Source organism: Chelonoidis abingdonii, chromosome 11 (genome assembly GCF_003597395.2).
Source record: "Chelonoidis abingdonii isolate Lonesome George chromosome 11, CheloAbing_2.0, whole genome shotgun sequence".
NCBI classification, from domain to species: Eukaryota; Metazoa; Chordata; order Testudines; family Testudinidae; genus Chelonoidis; species Chelonoidis abingdonii.
In genome coordinates, this window is record NC_133779.1 from 39,064,395 (window position 1) to 39,080,434 (window position 16,040).

A 16,040-nucleotide genomic window follows, 5' to 3' on the forward strand; every position below is an offset into this window, starting at 1 on the left:
GCTCCAGCTTTTTTGCCACCCCAAGCAGCGAAGCGGGGGAAAAAAAAAAGATAAAGCCGCGATTGGCGGCACTTTGGCGGCAGCTCTACCGCGCCCAGGGCCAGTGCAAGGAAGTTTCGCACCCTAGTTTTTGAACGATGAGGAGAAAACAAAATATTGACCAGCTGTTCATTAAATCCCGTGCACTGAATGCGGCAGGGGCCCCGTGGGAAAAATAATATATGTGATCATTTAATTGAAGACTGTATCCTAATGCATATCCACAAGTGGGCTGAGTTAATATTGTACCCACAACCTTAATTCTGGCACTTCTTAACTTTTGAGGGCTTGACTTTGCAACCTTAATAACGTTCCTCTAACGTAGCTTTGTGTATGCAATAGATAGATCACCCATGGAGCAGAGGAGAGGTACAATGCCCACCTCTGGGTCTCCATGGCTTTCTAAATTCAAAGGACAACATCATGGATCTTAAATCCCTGACATCATACGTGTGTGTGTGTGTGTGATCTGAATTTCTGCAAACAGACCCCTGCCTTAATAATGGACTGAGTCCAAATTCCAGATCCCATTGCCAGCGACTTTGGGGTGTTTGAACTCTGGATCCACACGTGAATCCTGCTGCCTGAACCAGTATCCGTAGATACATTTTTGGATGTGGAGATGGGGGGAGATGATGCCGTGGAAAGGAATGGTAAGTGTTAATGTTCCTGGATGTCTCACAGGCACACACAGAGAAGCTGGGAAATCGAAAGCTGCCGGAGTTTCACTTCTGATGCCTAGGAAAAGTCTCTGCCTGACCCCTCTCCGAGCTCAGCTCTACCTTGTAAATGTGATAGGACATAAGAGGAGGCCTAAATCTGTGACTGCAGATGTCAAACGGCAGGGAAACGTGTCCTTTAGCTGATGTGCTGAGAGAGACATTTAGCCTACTTTGCCGTGTCCCTCTTATCTTCCTCTGCTGGAGCTCCCTCAGTTCAGCCTTCAGTGGTGCCGAGCTGGGAGGCTCGCAGACCTGTGGATCCAGCAGGGATGGGAAGTGGGGTAGTCATGGGGGGTGGGTCAGAAATGCAGGGTTTCCTTCGGAGCTAGCACCAGGAAGATGTGAAGGACCGGAGCAGCTCAGTGGAAGGTTATCTGCAGGAAACCACTGGCCCCAATCCAACCAATAGCTTTTGATCCCCCTGTCCATGTCTTGATGTGGGTCCCATCAGCATCATGGACCCAGAGCAGCGCTGGAATCGGAATGGTAGTGAGAAGGGAATGCCATCTGCCTCCTGATGCCAAGCTGCCTGCTGGGAGATGGGCCTGTGTCCAGCATTTGGCAATCTCCTCTGAGTCCATTCTGAGCGGGCTCAGGAACGCGGGGTGACCAAGGGAAGGCTATTGCTCAGTCCCTGCTGGGACCTGTCCTTCTGGTCTGAGTGCGATCCCATCAGCTGCCACACAGGGCATCCTCCTTCTTGGGTTGTAGCTGTGGCAAGTCCTGTGCTTGCTGCAAGCCTGTTGCTTTGCCTAACCTACGTCAAATCAGCCTGGATCCAGTTGTTGGATGGGAGACCACCCCCACATCAGTTTTGGTTGGTGCTTCAGCAGATGGCGCTCTTCCCTCTGAGTACTGAGCCAGCGGGGCATGGAGGCTATTTTTCGGATGAGCTGTACAGGCCAGATCCTCCCCACTTGTCGCTGTCTCCGACCCTGTAGCTAATAATGGTTTGCTCTGCTTTAACACCTTCCACTGAAGGATCTCAAAGTGCTTTGCAAACAGGGAATGAACCAATTCTCACTCAGATCCATGCAGATAATGCTCTTGTCCTGCCCCATCCCTCTGTCCAGATCAGAAAACTGAGGCACATCGAAAGTCTATAGCAGAGCCAGATCTCTGGTCCCTGGCCTATTGTGTGTTAGCCCCAAGAGAGGCGTTAACATAGCAGCTGGACTGATATCAGAGCTGGAGTTTACATTCAGCCTCTCAGAATTCTCCTTCTCATTCAGGTTGTGCTAGACACCCTCCACCCTTGGTCTGTATGCTTTTGGGCAGGCTTGCAGGTGCTCAGTTGCTGTGTTCCATCCCAGGGCAGGCTGCGCCTCTGTCCTTGGCGAAGTGTTCCTCCCCTAGCTTGGGATCCTTCAGGATCAGGAGCCCCACACAAAAATGTGAGCTGTGTCATCATTATTCTTTTTAGTGTCGCAAGGACAGGGGTAACCTGGATGGGAGCTGGCCGTGAATTTAAAAGAATGCTCGCGTCGTTCTGAGAGCTCCCGTAGAGGGAAAACATTTCTCTCTGTGTTTCTGCTCTCTCGATTGTGTTTGAAGTTAAAAGTTTTTTTTATCTTAATTGGCATTTGTAAGCCTCCTGCCAGCAGCCACCCTCCAGCTGGGAAGTAACATGGCCAGGCAGCCCGGTGTCAGGGAGTGGAAATCAGTCCTGAGCAGCTTTCCTGCTGGATTGACCGTGGGAGGGATTGTGCTTTTTCTCTGCCTATGGTTTCACTAATCCCATCCATGTTAGGGGATCTTCTCTCTGCCCCATCAGCCGGCTCGAGGGGATCCTCCAAGAACACGAGGCTCCCCCTGTCCTCGGGTGTCCCAAATTCTGATTTCCATGGGTCACCTCCTTGTGCTGCAGGTAGATGCTTGGGCAGGCCCAGGCATTGTTTTCTATTGCATTTAAAAAAGGGATCAAATACAGCCCTGGCGTAAGCAGGTGTAAATCCTTTTGAAACCAAAGGGAGTTGAGAGGAAGGATGATCTTACGGAATGGGACTCAGGGGAGCTCAGTGCCCTTCCCAGCTCTGCCATGAACTCCCCTGGGCAAGTCACTTCATCTTTCTGGGCCTCAGTTCCCCATCTGTAAAATGGGGATGCTAATCTTTTGTCTCTCTGGTTTAGTTAGACTCTTTGGACAGGGACCATCTCTCGCCATGTGTCTATTCACTGCCTAGCACAGTAGGGCTCTGATTCTGACTGAGACATTTAGGTGCTACCATAAACACATACAGGAAGATGATTACCAGCCATGTAATTACACCCTGGAAGTGATGTAACAAAGTTGTCCCCCATATGATCAGATGCTTCCTTCTCTGGTCCATGTCAGAATCTGTAATATACTATACCAAGCAGCCACCCTGAAGTGCTTGAGCTTTCTGAGCTCTGTCTTACCAGCACAAACTTGAGAGGCTTTCTGGCCTATCAGAGAACGCTTAAGTGGCAAAGGTTATTTGCAAGTTCTCAGCCTGGGTACCTTTTCTGCCTGCTGTCCAAACATATAATGTTTATCCTAGGTTGTTTCTTTCTCGGGACAGATGCCGTTGTTTGGCTCCAGCTTTTGACAGGTCAAGGTCATGAGAAGCTTCTACTCCAGTATGAAATCCCCTCTCCCCTAGTCATGGAAAGCCTGTTATCGTTATGGGTCACGTGAACACCAGTCCAGAAGCTCTAGGCCAGAGTCAGCCTATTCCCAGTAGCTCTGCTTCATAAGCCCGTCTCAGACCATGCTACGCTATTTTTGAGTGGCCAGAGTAACTCTTTAAAGAGTCCTCTCCTGGGGTCCCAGCATTTGAATTCTGGGTGCTTGACGGTCTTGGAAAAATCTCCATTCTGGCTTGGCATGGGGGCTGCTCCAGTTTTTACCAAGCCTCAAGCTCACTTCTCTTGCTCTGCTGCTTGGACACAATATGTTTTAGTGTATTTTTCCCTCCTTTGCACTGCAGGCTGCAGTTTTACACAACCCAACTGGTCGCAGCCTGACATTACACCCAGGGTCGGTCCCCTCTTTCCAAATCCTTTCTCTTGCTGGCCATTGCGGCTGTGATCATACATGGTGGGACCATGTGCGAGCCCCGTCAGTGAGGGGAAAAGGCTTTTAGTGGCTGGGCTTGATGAATGAAAACAAGTAAACCTGATGGACAAGCGGACAGCTTTATGATAGCTTCGTGATGACAGGAAGAAAGATTGGTTGAGGGTGCCTTGATAGAGAAATATCTTGATGGGAGTCAGGTAAGGAGATGTATGACTTTGATGACAGAGAAGTCAGTTGCACAGGAGAAGGAAGAATTCTGCCTTTATTGTTGGGGGGTGTAACACCCACAGTTCACTGGCGTTTTCAATTGAGATTTGCCAAATAATGATGCAAGTCCATATTTTATTCATATTGCACCTATCCAGGTGCTTTATACTAGAGCTTGTTTTGTGTTAAAAAAAACCCCTCCTCCAAAACTAAAAGTAGCTGAGATTAAGGGCCAGATTTAAGAGGTAAATACATCTCTAAACATGCCGCAAGCCACCTCGTCAGATATACGAAAGCGTCTGACTCCCACTGATTTCAGTGGGCACCTCGTCGTTTTTGAAAAGCCCACTAGGCACCTCTCTTCAGCTTTAGGTGCCTAAATACCTTTGTAAACCTGGCGCTTCAGCAATACTAGATCTGAGTGAGAGCTTGGCTTTGTCAGTTGAGAGGCTTGCCTGGACGAGATGGAGCTGCAGGCTCAACCCCCCCATACCCTCAGCATCAGCTTATCCTTTTGAGGTGATGATAATTTGTGCTTAGGGGTCTGAAACTATAAGGCCCTCAGCTCTCACCTGAAGTCATTGGGAGGTGAGGGTGCTCAGCACTTTGCAGTCTCAGGCTGTCATCTGAGGCTGGTAAGTGGCTCACCGTACACTTTACTGTGTGTGGGGCTTTTAAAGAGACCTTAAATAACCAAGCTCCCATCTGCCTGCTTGGGGTGTAAGGATCCCCAGGTGTTTTTCATAGGGGTTTGCTCCTGCATTCCTGGCTAAAGAGTTCTCCTCCCCCCTGCCCTGGTATTAGAAAATTATCCTGCAGCAGTGATCTAAACCACCACTGTTAACATCAGTGATTCTGCAGGGCCCCTCTTGCTCTATCCCTGCTTGAAGGTGGGTCACTGCGCGTCAGCAGGCCGGCCGCCCCCTGCGTCGTCCAGCCTGTGTGGGGTTTGGGGATGAAAGCTGCTGTGTGTAATGGGGCAGGGCTTTCAATGCAAAGGGCTGTGTGAGTATTACGTATTATTATAAATATGCAGTATTGTCTGTCTACAAGATCTGCGAAGGAAAGCAAGGTGCAAACGCTCATTATTAGGTTACTGTTTGATTCCATCACCCATGAGCTAGAGATAAAGAGGCCGGTATCAGTGCAGGGTATTTGACCTGCTCGCTCTCTCTCACCCCGTGTGGTCTGCCTGGCTCCCTGCCCCCTATCTGGGCCCTTTGACTGTATTTTTCTAAGGTGATCCTTGCCCGGGTCACTAAACAGACCCCCAGGAACAAACGAACAACGCCCCCCCTCCGGCCTGGAGCCAGGGAGTGGGAAGTGCAGCCCTGAAGCCTGGTTCATCCAGCCCAGCTGCTCTGGCTCGGGGAGAGCCACTTCCACGCCGCCCCTCTCGCTCTCCAGAGCCGAGATTGACTCGGCGAGAGACACCCACATGCAGGGGGGGGCCAAGCCCGTGCGAGCCTGGTGCCGGCCAACCAACCTTGAGCCCGGGGCTCCGCCTCTGTGAATGGGGGGCCGGGCCGCGGGTAGGGTGACCGCAAGTGGCAACAATGTAAAAAAAAATTTCATTCACTCGGAGCTTGCGACTCCCGCGAAAGAGCCGCTGAGCAGCCGCCGCCGCCGCCGCAGAGGGGGCAGGGAAGGGGGGCAGTTTCCCTGCACATCTCTGCAACTTTGGGCTGAGGGATGGGGGGGCATCACTGATGAGCGTGATGCACTTGCATTAAAATACCGGGGTGGGGGGGAGGAGAGGCCGCCTGCCCCCCCCCAGCCTCTGCCTTTTGTATTTCATTTCGGTGCAATCTGGGTCCTTTGGCTTCTGCCTGTTTCAGTCTGAAGTGAAGGCGAGGGAGGGGGAGGATCCTGGCTGCGGGAGGGAAGCTGCAGGGTGCTGTGAACCAGCACTGCCCTGAGTAACCTGTTGGAGCCCGGAGCTGAGCCTGTTCCCCGGATCTCATCCCAGTCTGGTTTTACAGGTGTGGGGAAGGCACCCGAAAAAAAGCCACAACTCTCACCGGGGAACGGAGAGGAAGAAGGAGCCTTTAAAAGAAGAAGAGCTTGGTGAAAAGTTTGGTTTGGGGCTGGGGGAAGAAATTATTCACTCTTGGAAAAGTTTGTGGCTCTCTTGCTGGGCTGTGGAATTGCCGAAGAAGATGGGGTGGCTCTAAGACTGGAGCACCCCCCCGCATCGCTGTAGCTGAGTGCGAAGTTGCCTGTTTTCTGTTTCTTTTCCTCCTCAGAAGAGATGGGATGTGTCCGAGTGGGGGTGCTCTCGGGGAGAAGAGGAACCACAAACTTTGCCTGCTGATTTTGCTCCCCTTTGGCGAGGGCTGGACCAGGACTGCTCAGAAATGGTAAGGGGGGGTCGTTTGCAACCTGTCGCTTGATTCCGCCGACTGCCGCTGTTCCTGGCTCTCCTTTTCCTTCACATTGGCACCGATTGGATTGAAGACTTTTTTATTTTTTAAAGCCATGGGATCCCTTCACTTCTCCTGCAGGAAAACCGCCTGCAGAGTTTGAGAACCAGGGACTTTGCTGGTGCAGAGAGAAAGCACGAGAACAAGGCGAAGGGAGAAAGTTATCGGTGAATTCTGCCCCTCACCCTCACAGGACTTTCATCCACCGCTGGATTATTTAAAACAAAAATCCCCACAGCCCCACCTACACCCACAGAATCAGATCATCCTGAAGCCTGGGAATAGTTTTGTTTCCAAAAGATCCGATTGCAACAGACTTTGCAACAAGGGGCGACTGCACACAGGAACTGCACACGCTGCCTAGCAATGATTGCAAAAGGGGATCCGCTGCTCTGAATGAATCAGGAGTGTTTAGTTGCATCAAGAGAAAGGGCAGCCAGAGGCTCTGGGAATAAATGAACCGGTTGCATTCTTGGTAAAGCGAAGCCTTGCAGATAAATCGGAAGGTGGGGTAAGGGGGAGAGAGAGAGAAAAGAAGAAAGGAAGGACGATAAAATACGATGGTGCATTTGGAGGTGGCCGTGCTGCTGGTAGCCCTGGTCGGGGTTTGTGTCTGGACTGATGATACTGGGAAAGTTATCTCGGATCGTTATGCTGTTTATTGGAACAAGAGCAACCCCAGGTAAGATGGAGAGAAGCCAAATGCATGCGTGCACCCTCCACACCCGCCCCCCTTTCTATGCAACCCCAGGGCAGCATCAGAGAAAGCCAGCCTCGCTGCAGCCCTAGGAAAGAGGGAGCTGGGCTGGGGGAGGTGGGGGAGAGAATCTGGCTCACATCATCATTTTGCTGTTGTGCATGTGTTTGTTTGGTGGGTGGTTGTGTTGGCTGGGACATGAAGGTCTTTTATTCTCCAGGGATGCACCAAGCCTGCAACAGAGCAGTTCCTGCCGGGAGATAGATCTCTCTCTATGTATGCATGTAGGTGTGTATATATACACACACATATATTTCCTTCTCCCTCTCTCCTCTAAAAAGCCCAGCGGCAGTGATCAGGACAGAATGCAAACTTAATGATCCATTCAAGCTGAGTCAGGCTGAGGCGAATAAGGTGAAAGGTGAAATCAGATGGTGCCTTGGTTTTTCTATTTGTTCATGGAGTGGGAGCAGAAAGGGCAGGATTATCACAGACGCTGGGGAGATTATTTTATATGAAAGTTGCCACCAACTTTCCAGCTCAGCCGAGGCCTGATTTCCCGAAGGAGTGAGAGAGATGCCTACCTGGAGAGTTGCAAACAGTCTGCATTAATTTATTTGTCTTGTATGTGTGTGTGTGGGTGTTATTGCTGACTCGTTGCAAAGCAAAGCATTCCTAAATAATGAATCCTGTCAATTTGCTCGTTCAGACTCCTCCGTTGTAAAACTGGGAGTGGCAGAAGGACGCATGCATACATGTGTATATAGACGTAGATTTGGTCTAGCTATTATTTTATTTGGCTTCACTTGCATAGTGATTTGATATCCTCAGGAAATCAGTATGTTTTATTAATAAAAGTGTTGCAAAAAAAGCAATTCTGGGCAACATCCATTTGCAGTGAATAATGGATTTTTTTTATATAATAGACGGCAGTTACCAGCAAGTCTCATATTTAACAGGAATAAAAAACCCAACCATTTTATTTTATTTTATTTTATTTACTGGTGCTAGTTTTAAGGGGCTTTGTGAGAGTTTCACTTTTAAACTTGTAAGTCCTTGTTGAAACAAAACTGATGCAAACCCAATAGATATAGATATTAATTTTACAGCTCTGTTTTTTGGCAGACATGGTGCTGGCATCAAATATCCTTTCACCCAGAAGCCAATTCTGGGAAGTTGTGAGTCTGCTTAGCCAAGGTGAACAAATTATAGCAGTTTTCAGAACCACTGCAGACTGTAAAATCAATTACAGGTCACTTAGGAACTCTCTTCTTGTTGAATTAAACACCTTTCCTCTGATGACAGTTGCTCATCTTTCTCTGATTACTGCCTGCTGGTTCAGGTGTTTATTGGACGCAGGTAAATATGGCTCATGCCTGAATCTTTTTTTCATTTGCTTTTTAAAGTTTACAAATGGCTGAAGAAGAAGCCTTGCTCCTGGTATAAAGATGAGGTCTGTATGGGCAAGTAATTCTGTTATTACTTGAAGTGCAGGAGGGCTGCAGATTCGTGCGTATTTTTCAACAGTGAGGATTTCCATTTCTCAGGAAGTCAGAACCAAAAAAGGCCACATTACCTTTAGAGATTCATATTAAGCCCAATAAGATAGCCCTGGCCTGCCCTAAGGACCATACCTAGGGGCTCTGCAAGCTATGGGTGTGTGTTCTTAAATTTGCCCAATTTTTATTGTGAGATATTTAAACTCTTCCATACTCCTTGATAATGAACTTTGGATAAATTAAAGTTTTCCCTTCCATGCAAGATCCTGAGCTGGTATTATTTTGGGCTCTTGAAAACAGAATAGATCTTCCAGTTTGACTTTAAAAGAAAACTTAACTGTGGGAAATGTATACCATGGAGCCATGAACATACACTGTGAGAACCTGAAATATATAACAAAAGGCATCGTGTACTGCCAGTTATTGCCACATGATTATTTAGAATAAACTCCCATGGCTGCTTCAGTGGTGAGACTAGAAAATGGGTTATCTGTGTTCAGAGGCTCATAATGGCTTTTGCGAAATATTATTCAGTCTACCAGTGTCTAATAAATAGACCAGAACACAATGATTGCATGTGGTGTGGAAAACTCAGAAATGAGAAACAAGATTTCCCAAATACTGTAAAGGAGGGGCAAAATTTAAAGTTTTTTTTTTTCTTTTTTCATTGCGGTTGAAAAAAATGGTATTTGGTTACTTTAATTTGTCTTTGAATTTAATTCTGTTCTTTCAAAGGTTAATTTAAACAAAACAAAACAAAGTTTCAATTTTGCTGTAATTCTTTTAAGTCTGAATTTTTTTGGGAAAACAAAATAATTTGAGTTTTAAATCTAGATGAAATCATTGTGCCCCCCCAATGACTCAGGTGACTAAGACCATAAGGAATCCCTCCTCCTCCCAAAAAACCTGCTTAAATAGACAAATATGTGAACAGTTTTGTAGAAAACCTACTTTTTACAATTAAAAAAAAAAAGTTACACTAATCTTACCAAAATCTTCTCTATAGGGCACTAAATATAATTATCCCTGAGTTTGTAGGAACAGTAATTGTGCTAATTTTATTCACTAGAGGGTTTATATTTGCCCTTTTCTTTAGATCTCATTTTTTTTATTTGGGTAAAAAGTGTATTTTTCAGCTATCTTCAAACCCTGCAGAGCATTAAATCCGGGCAGGTATGGAAACATGAACCTTAGCTGATCCTTGTGTAAGATCTGTGCCCCCTTGTAATAGTGAAATAGACGAATAGGTAGCGAAATAGACAAAACGTTGCTTCTGACGGGGGAGACCTTCTGCACTTCCAGTGCTGGAGTTATTTCCCCCCATCTTGCTGTGGGAAAGCTCCAAGGGGAACCTCTAATAGAGAACTTTTTATTTTCCAGTTCGCTTCCTGACAGTATGAATGGACTCTTCATTCTAGTTGATCTCCAGTGAAATTTTTACATTTTATTAGAGCTCCCAACTGTATTTCAATGAGGATCTCTGTCCAAACGAGCATAGCATGATGTATGGAGGCTGGTGAGACAACTTGTGCATGGGTCTGTGATGCAAGTCGGTCTGTCTCACTAGTATGTCCCTGATATAACGTATCTATAGTCACCTATAGACTGTTAGATGCACACTGGATTAGGAGAATGTTAAGAATCTTTCTACCAGCTTTATTTATCCAGCCATCACACATTCTCATGGAGGATAAACAGGATCCTAAAATGTACAGTTTCTTCCAGCGTCGTGTCTGCATTGCTCATACAGTAACCCTAAAGTTCGGGAATCCCATCCTTTTGTGCGTGCATCCCTGTAATGGCTTCTTTATGGGCCGATTTTGTTGCATATGGATTTTATTATCTCTCTTGCATTTTTGTGGGGGGTTGGAAAGGAGAGATTCCCCCCCCCCCCCTTTACTAAGTTTTTGGTTACAGCTTCAATTCCTTCCCAGCTTCCACGGCCTTTGCTCTTTTCTTTTGTTCTGTTAAATGCCAAACATGTGCGAGGGCCCTTCGAAGACAGAATGGATGTGGCTTTAACATATGCTATGTGACCGATCAAGCTTTAGGATCAAGGTCGTTAGAACTGGGGGACAGTATCGCCATGTATTTTGGGTCAGTTTCTGTTACTAGGTGCTCAAGGATTGTTACAGTAGTACTAAAAGCTGAAATTAGTTGATGATACTTCACTCCCCCTTGATATAAAGATCTCAATAATAACGCTCACCTTCTGTTACAAGGCTCAGGACCTTTACCTCCCAGTTTCATGAAACGCCACTATAATTGCCCTTTTTGCCACAGCGCCTCTGTCCACACCCCAGGGTGGGGGTATATAGGAGGGAGTGGGGGTATTTACCACTTAAAATAACGTTTCACAAGGAAAGTGTGTCTGCAAAGAAAAAAATAGGGCCAGGGGGTGCTAAAAATAGAAAAAAAAGAAAACAGAGAAAAGGAAAAAGAACAATGAGAAGGGTCAGTGGATTTTAGCGAGATACATTAGTAGCATTTGGATCCAGTTAAAGGTGCCGAATTTTCCTGATGCGGTTATGTCCTGCATTGTGGTGTGCTGCATGTGTATGTCTCCATTCTGCGTGACTGGGTGCAGGAAATTTAGGGCAGTTTATTAGATGTAGTAAACACAGAAATTTCTGTTGAGTTTTCTATTCATTTTTTTTTTAAAACCAACAAGTGGCATTTTTATTTATTTACCTCTAGAGATCGCAGAGGTTTGTGTCAATTTAATTTTTGTCTTTTGTTTTCTGTTTTGATTTATGCTCTTTTCCATCTTGTTTAATAAAGGATAAATGAGAAGTAGTGAAAAGGAACAAAACCATAATCCTTAAAACCCGCTTTACAATGCGGGTTTTTCCTTTCGATTTGTACCATAATTTATACTCCATAGAAGCCAATGTTAAATCTCACGGTCCACATGATTTGTCCGGGTTGCACAGTAATTCCGCACTCGATAATTGTGGTCAAATTAAAAATGAATTGTAAGTTGAGACACTGTGATCTACCCGTTCTGTACACTTTTTTAATATAGGTAGGCTCAGTAGATTGAGAGAGACGTATTGATAAGAGTATTGTAACCATGCATCTGGAAAATGATAGATACGTTTTATTAGATATGTCTCATATTGGATGGTATCGAAATACCTGTAGGAGAGATTGGATATATCATGTATCTATATCTAGCTCTGTTTCTATATATATACCCACTTATATACAACATATATGTACTTATACACACATTTATGTGTGTGTGCGCGCGTGTATGTGTATGTATTATATACACACTAATACTTTTGTATACGCTTGAATGATGGAGGTACCAGTTGTTCTCATGAAGCTGTAAACATCCCAATCAAGCTGCATAAAATGGGCATATGTGTTTCCCATTCATAGATGTATATCTAAAAATCTGTGTCATACTATGTTACATGCATGTTGACTGGAATATCGAAAAAGAGCTACTTTCATATTGGTTCACACAGGTCATTGTATGATTGCATGCAAACCCCAACATACAGACCATGAATGTTTAACTTCTAGTGATGGAAAAGACCCCGATTTAGCGCTCCAGGCCATTGCTCGGCCAGTGCAGGATTGTTTGCCACAGTATATTTTCTAGAGTGCTGTACCATAGAGGTTTAAAGGTCCCTAGCAGTGGGGTTCTCTTATGCAGCACCCGCATAGACATTGCATATATTTTAAATCCTTTTGACAGTGTGGTTCAGGGAACCCTTGTCTGTAGGGCTTGTGAGCCAGTTGGTAGAGTTTTGGTTGAATTAAAAATGTAGGGTAGGCAAAGCTGATGGAGCGCGGAGAGTTAAGAGTTTTGTGTGTGGAGCACGTATGTATCTCATGCCATCACTTAGAACCAATACTGAAACTTTTCCAAAACCTGGCCTCCAACTAGCTGGATCACGTTACGTCCATCGATTGGAACTCACATCTACAAACTCTGGTAACTGCATTCAGAGGGACGGATGTTTAGTGGGAAGGAATGACTTCACTCCAAGAGGGCTCTCTGATACCGTACGGCCATAAACCCCACCAAACCCGCACTGTCCTGTGCATGATTGAAAATCTCTACAAAGGCAGAGCGAGGACTGTGGATTTAGTATTTGTCTCCATTCTCCACTCTACCTGCAACTATGTAATAGGTAGGTTATAGTAATTCTAGAATGACAGCTTTCCTGCAGCAAATGCAGTTCCTGTGTATGTAGCCATATATTTATATATATGTGGAAAGAAAGAAATGTGCAGTGTATTAGGTATTTTCTCTTTCTGTTTCCAGTACAGGTACAAACACCATAAATGCTCTAGTGTTTACCCATGTCCTGTATTTAACTGCCAAGTCGTTTCTTTGCCTCGGAAGATTTATGTTTTGACTTTTATTGTGTTAGCACCTCTGGGGTTTCTTCTCTGCTCCCCTGCACTCCCCCAGTTTTGTGGAAGTCAGACATCGGCAAACTGGACAAATAGTCCCCATCAGTGACACCCCCCGATGGGAAGAGCTTTCCAGGGACTGTCCAGGCACCGATCTCAGCCTTATCTGGAGTGGGGTCGAGGTGCTCGCAGACGAGTTGAAGGCTGATCTGCATTCCCTTGTCCCCCAGTAGGGTCACATTCCCCCAACCCGCGTATCGTGCACACACTGTTGTCTGTTTTATTTCCCTATAAACGATGGAGTCTCCTACCTGGAAAGCGATAACTAAAGGCATCTGGAAGAGGCACGTCTTTGTACTCCAAGGCACAGGGTGCTGGCCTGGGTCGTGCTTTACCCAGGAGTTCAGTGAACAGCAGCTATGGAGGAGACCAAAAAAAACAACCCCAGAAACTTAGCTTCCTTTGGCTATTCTGGAATCGGGATGGTGTTGCTCGTACACAGCTTAGGTGTCAACGGTTAAACTCTGATGGGCCAAATTAATCATCAGGATCTGCTGACTTAATGGAGTTGCAGCAAAGATGACTCTGGCTGAGTGAAAACACTTTTATTTAAAATATGGGAGCAAGGGGCACACGTCTTTAGTTTTCTGGGGATAGTTTGATGCCAGGTAGAGCTGACGGGGGATTGAACAGGGTGGTTAGAGCCCTCTGGGAAAGTGCATGCACATGTTATCCTTCTGTGAGCATTCAGTGCCAGGCTTCCAGTTGGCCTTATCTTCAAGACCTCTGCTTGCCAGCACTTCCTGTGGGACCTTGGAGTTGGTGAGGGTCCTTTTGGATCATTTCTTCCATTTCTCCGGCTCATGCCCCACACAGATTTTTCCAAGCGCTGCCCTGGGATTTTTGCATCAAGCTCTCCAAGAAAAGTGTCGAACTCTACGCTCAGACCACTTTAAAGACGAGCACCGGCTCCCAGTTAATTTCAGAGTCCTTGACAGAGTGCAGATAATTGCCCCCTCGCTCCCTTAATGCCGGCACTGCAGCAGGCTGTCTTATTGTTTTTTTTCGGGAATGCTGATTCGAGGTGCAGGACGCTACTGTCTCAGCTGTCCCGCTCCCCTCTATTCTCTTCTAGTAGCTCTTTTTATTTTTAATCTCTTTTATTTTCCTTTTATACAAAGATTGTTTGCAACCCTGCCCCTACTCCCTTCCTCTCTCTTTTCCAGGCCGTTAAGCTCTGTTAGCTATTCTTCACTCACTAAGGTCTGTAGCAAGCACAGTTAATAAACAGCAGATACAAACAGGTCCAATGTCTCTGACAAGATTTTCTCTCTCTACCTGTCTCTCTCTCTTTCTAGGGATTGCAATTACATTCCTTACTGGTTGTACATTTGGTATCCAGATGCTGGCTATGCACAGAATCCTAATAGAAGGCTGGAGCTCAGAGGTTTGAGGTGGAGCGAAGCTGTTCGCAGGTTCACTACTCACTTATGCACTCCACGCGTTAAACCCTCTAAGCCGTCCACCTGGTCTTAGTGCAACAGCAAAGCAATAGGGAAAGGAGCCGGAGTGGGAACGGTCGGGGGAAAGAGCCACTTTGAATTGCGACTTGAGGGCTTTATATCTCAGACACGCGTATATTCTACATCTATATACAATGTACGCACACACACATAATCTATCTATAGGCATGCACACATAAATCTTAGCTATATGCATTGATATATAATATATACACATTTATCTATAGTTATCTTTAGGTACACACGCATCTCCCTCTGTATAATATACACACCCGTATGTATATATAATGCACACACACTCTTGTATCTCTAGGCACACATACATCTATATGTATCTGTAATGTGTATAACACACATTTATAACTGTCTGTCTATAGACACACATCATATCTCTGTTTCGCTACATAGGTGATACTTTCCCACACACGTCTATCTGGTTATAGAAATAGTATGTTGTATAGAGCAGCCCTTGGTCTCCGAAGGTGAAAATTTTGGCTCTTTTGCAGTAGGAGTAAAGCAGGTTTTTAGGGACTGCCTCCCGCCTTTTGGCAGGCGATCACATCTGAGCATTGTCACCCTCAGCACTGAGAAGAGTTTTAACATTTTTGAGCTCATCACGTCTCACCCCAAAGGCAGCCGCATTCCAAGGCCCGTGTTCCACCAGTCTCATGCCTGTGGCTTATTAAAAAACAACCAACCAAACCCACCTCCCAACCCACCCCTGCAGCCTTTTGTGCCTTCTTGGGTGACGGGATGAGAGACGCTCCTAGAAATGTCAAATACTAATATAATGGCAATGTCGCATAGCTGATCCTGTACATTCGAGCCCCTTGCTGCTTGGGTGCTCTCTGGCTAGGGAGGTAAGGGGAGAGAGAAAGCAGAATTCTCCTGCAGCCTGTGACACCAGCGGATTTAATAGATGAATTTGTGGAGCGTCTCTAAAATCAGTGACCTTCTCTGAGCAGGTGTTGGGATTCACTATGGGGTGGGGTGGAGAACTCTGAACTCTTCAGCTGCGTGTTTGCCAGCAGAGCGCAGTTTGGAAAGGCCAGTCCAGAAAGGTCTGCTCCCAAAGGCTGCGCCTCCTCTTAACATCTCCCGCTGTGGCACTCCCACTGGGGCAGCACGAGTAACTGCAGGAGCGTTAGTGCAGATGGGGCAGGGGTGACCCAGCCATTGTAATGCTCTAGAGTGTGGGTGCGGCGGGTGGGAAATCTTAAGGAAAAAGCCTAGCTTGGGCAAGACCCATGAAAGAAAGAAGGAGGAGAGGAAAGAAAGAAAGAGGAATTGTGTTACGGTAATGGATACACTGCTCCTGGCCTGCTTCCCTTGCTCTGAGTCTTCCCAGCGCCATCCAGACAGTTAATCGGCATTTATTAGTAGGTGTTAAAAGTGACGTTCGTTTATTTATTTATTTCTCCCCTTTGGCTGTTGATGCTGTCGCTGCCAGGCTGCTAAACAGCTTCCCATTGTTCGAGGGCTAATTAGCTCTTAATGAACCTCCTTGCTCGAAAGC

General features: G+C 46.2%; 1 protein-coding gene across 1 annotated transcript in view; it reads left to right on the forward strand.

The window, feature by feature from the left end:
* Positions 1-5,940: 5,940 nt before the first annotated feature.
* Positions 5,941-16,040, forward strand: part of EFNA2 (ephrin A2) — a 143,448-nt gene continuing 133,348 nt past the window's right edge. Inside the window, exon 1 of the mRNA XM_032789351.2 lies at positions 5,941-7,113. Coding sequence (XP_032645242.1) covers positions 6,992-7,113 — 122 coding nt within the window. The 5' untranslated portion in view covers positions 5,941-6,991. The remainder of the gene's footprint in view (positions 7,114-16,040) is intronic.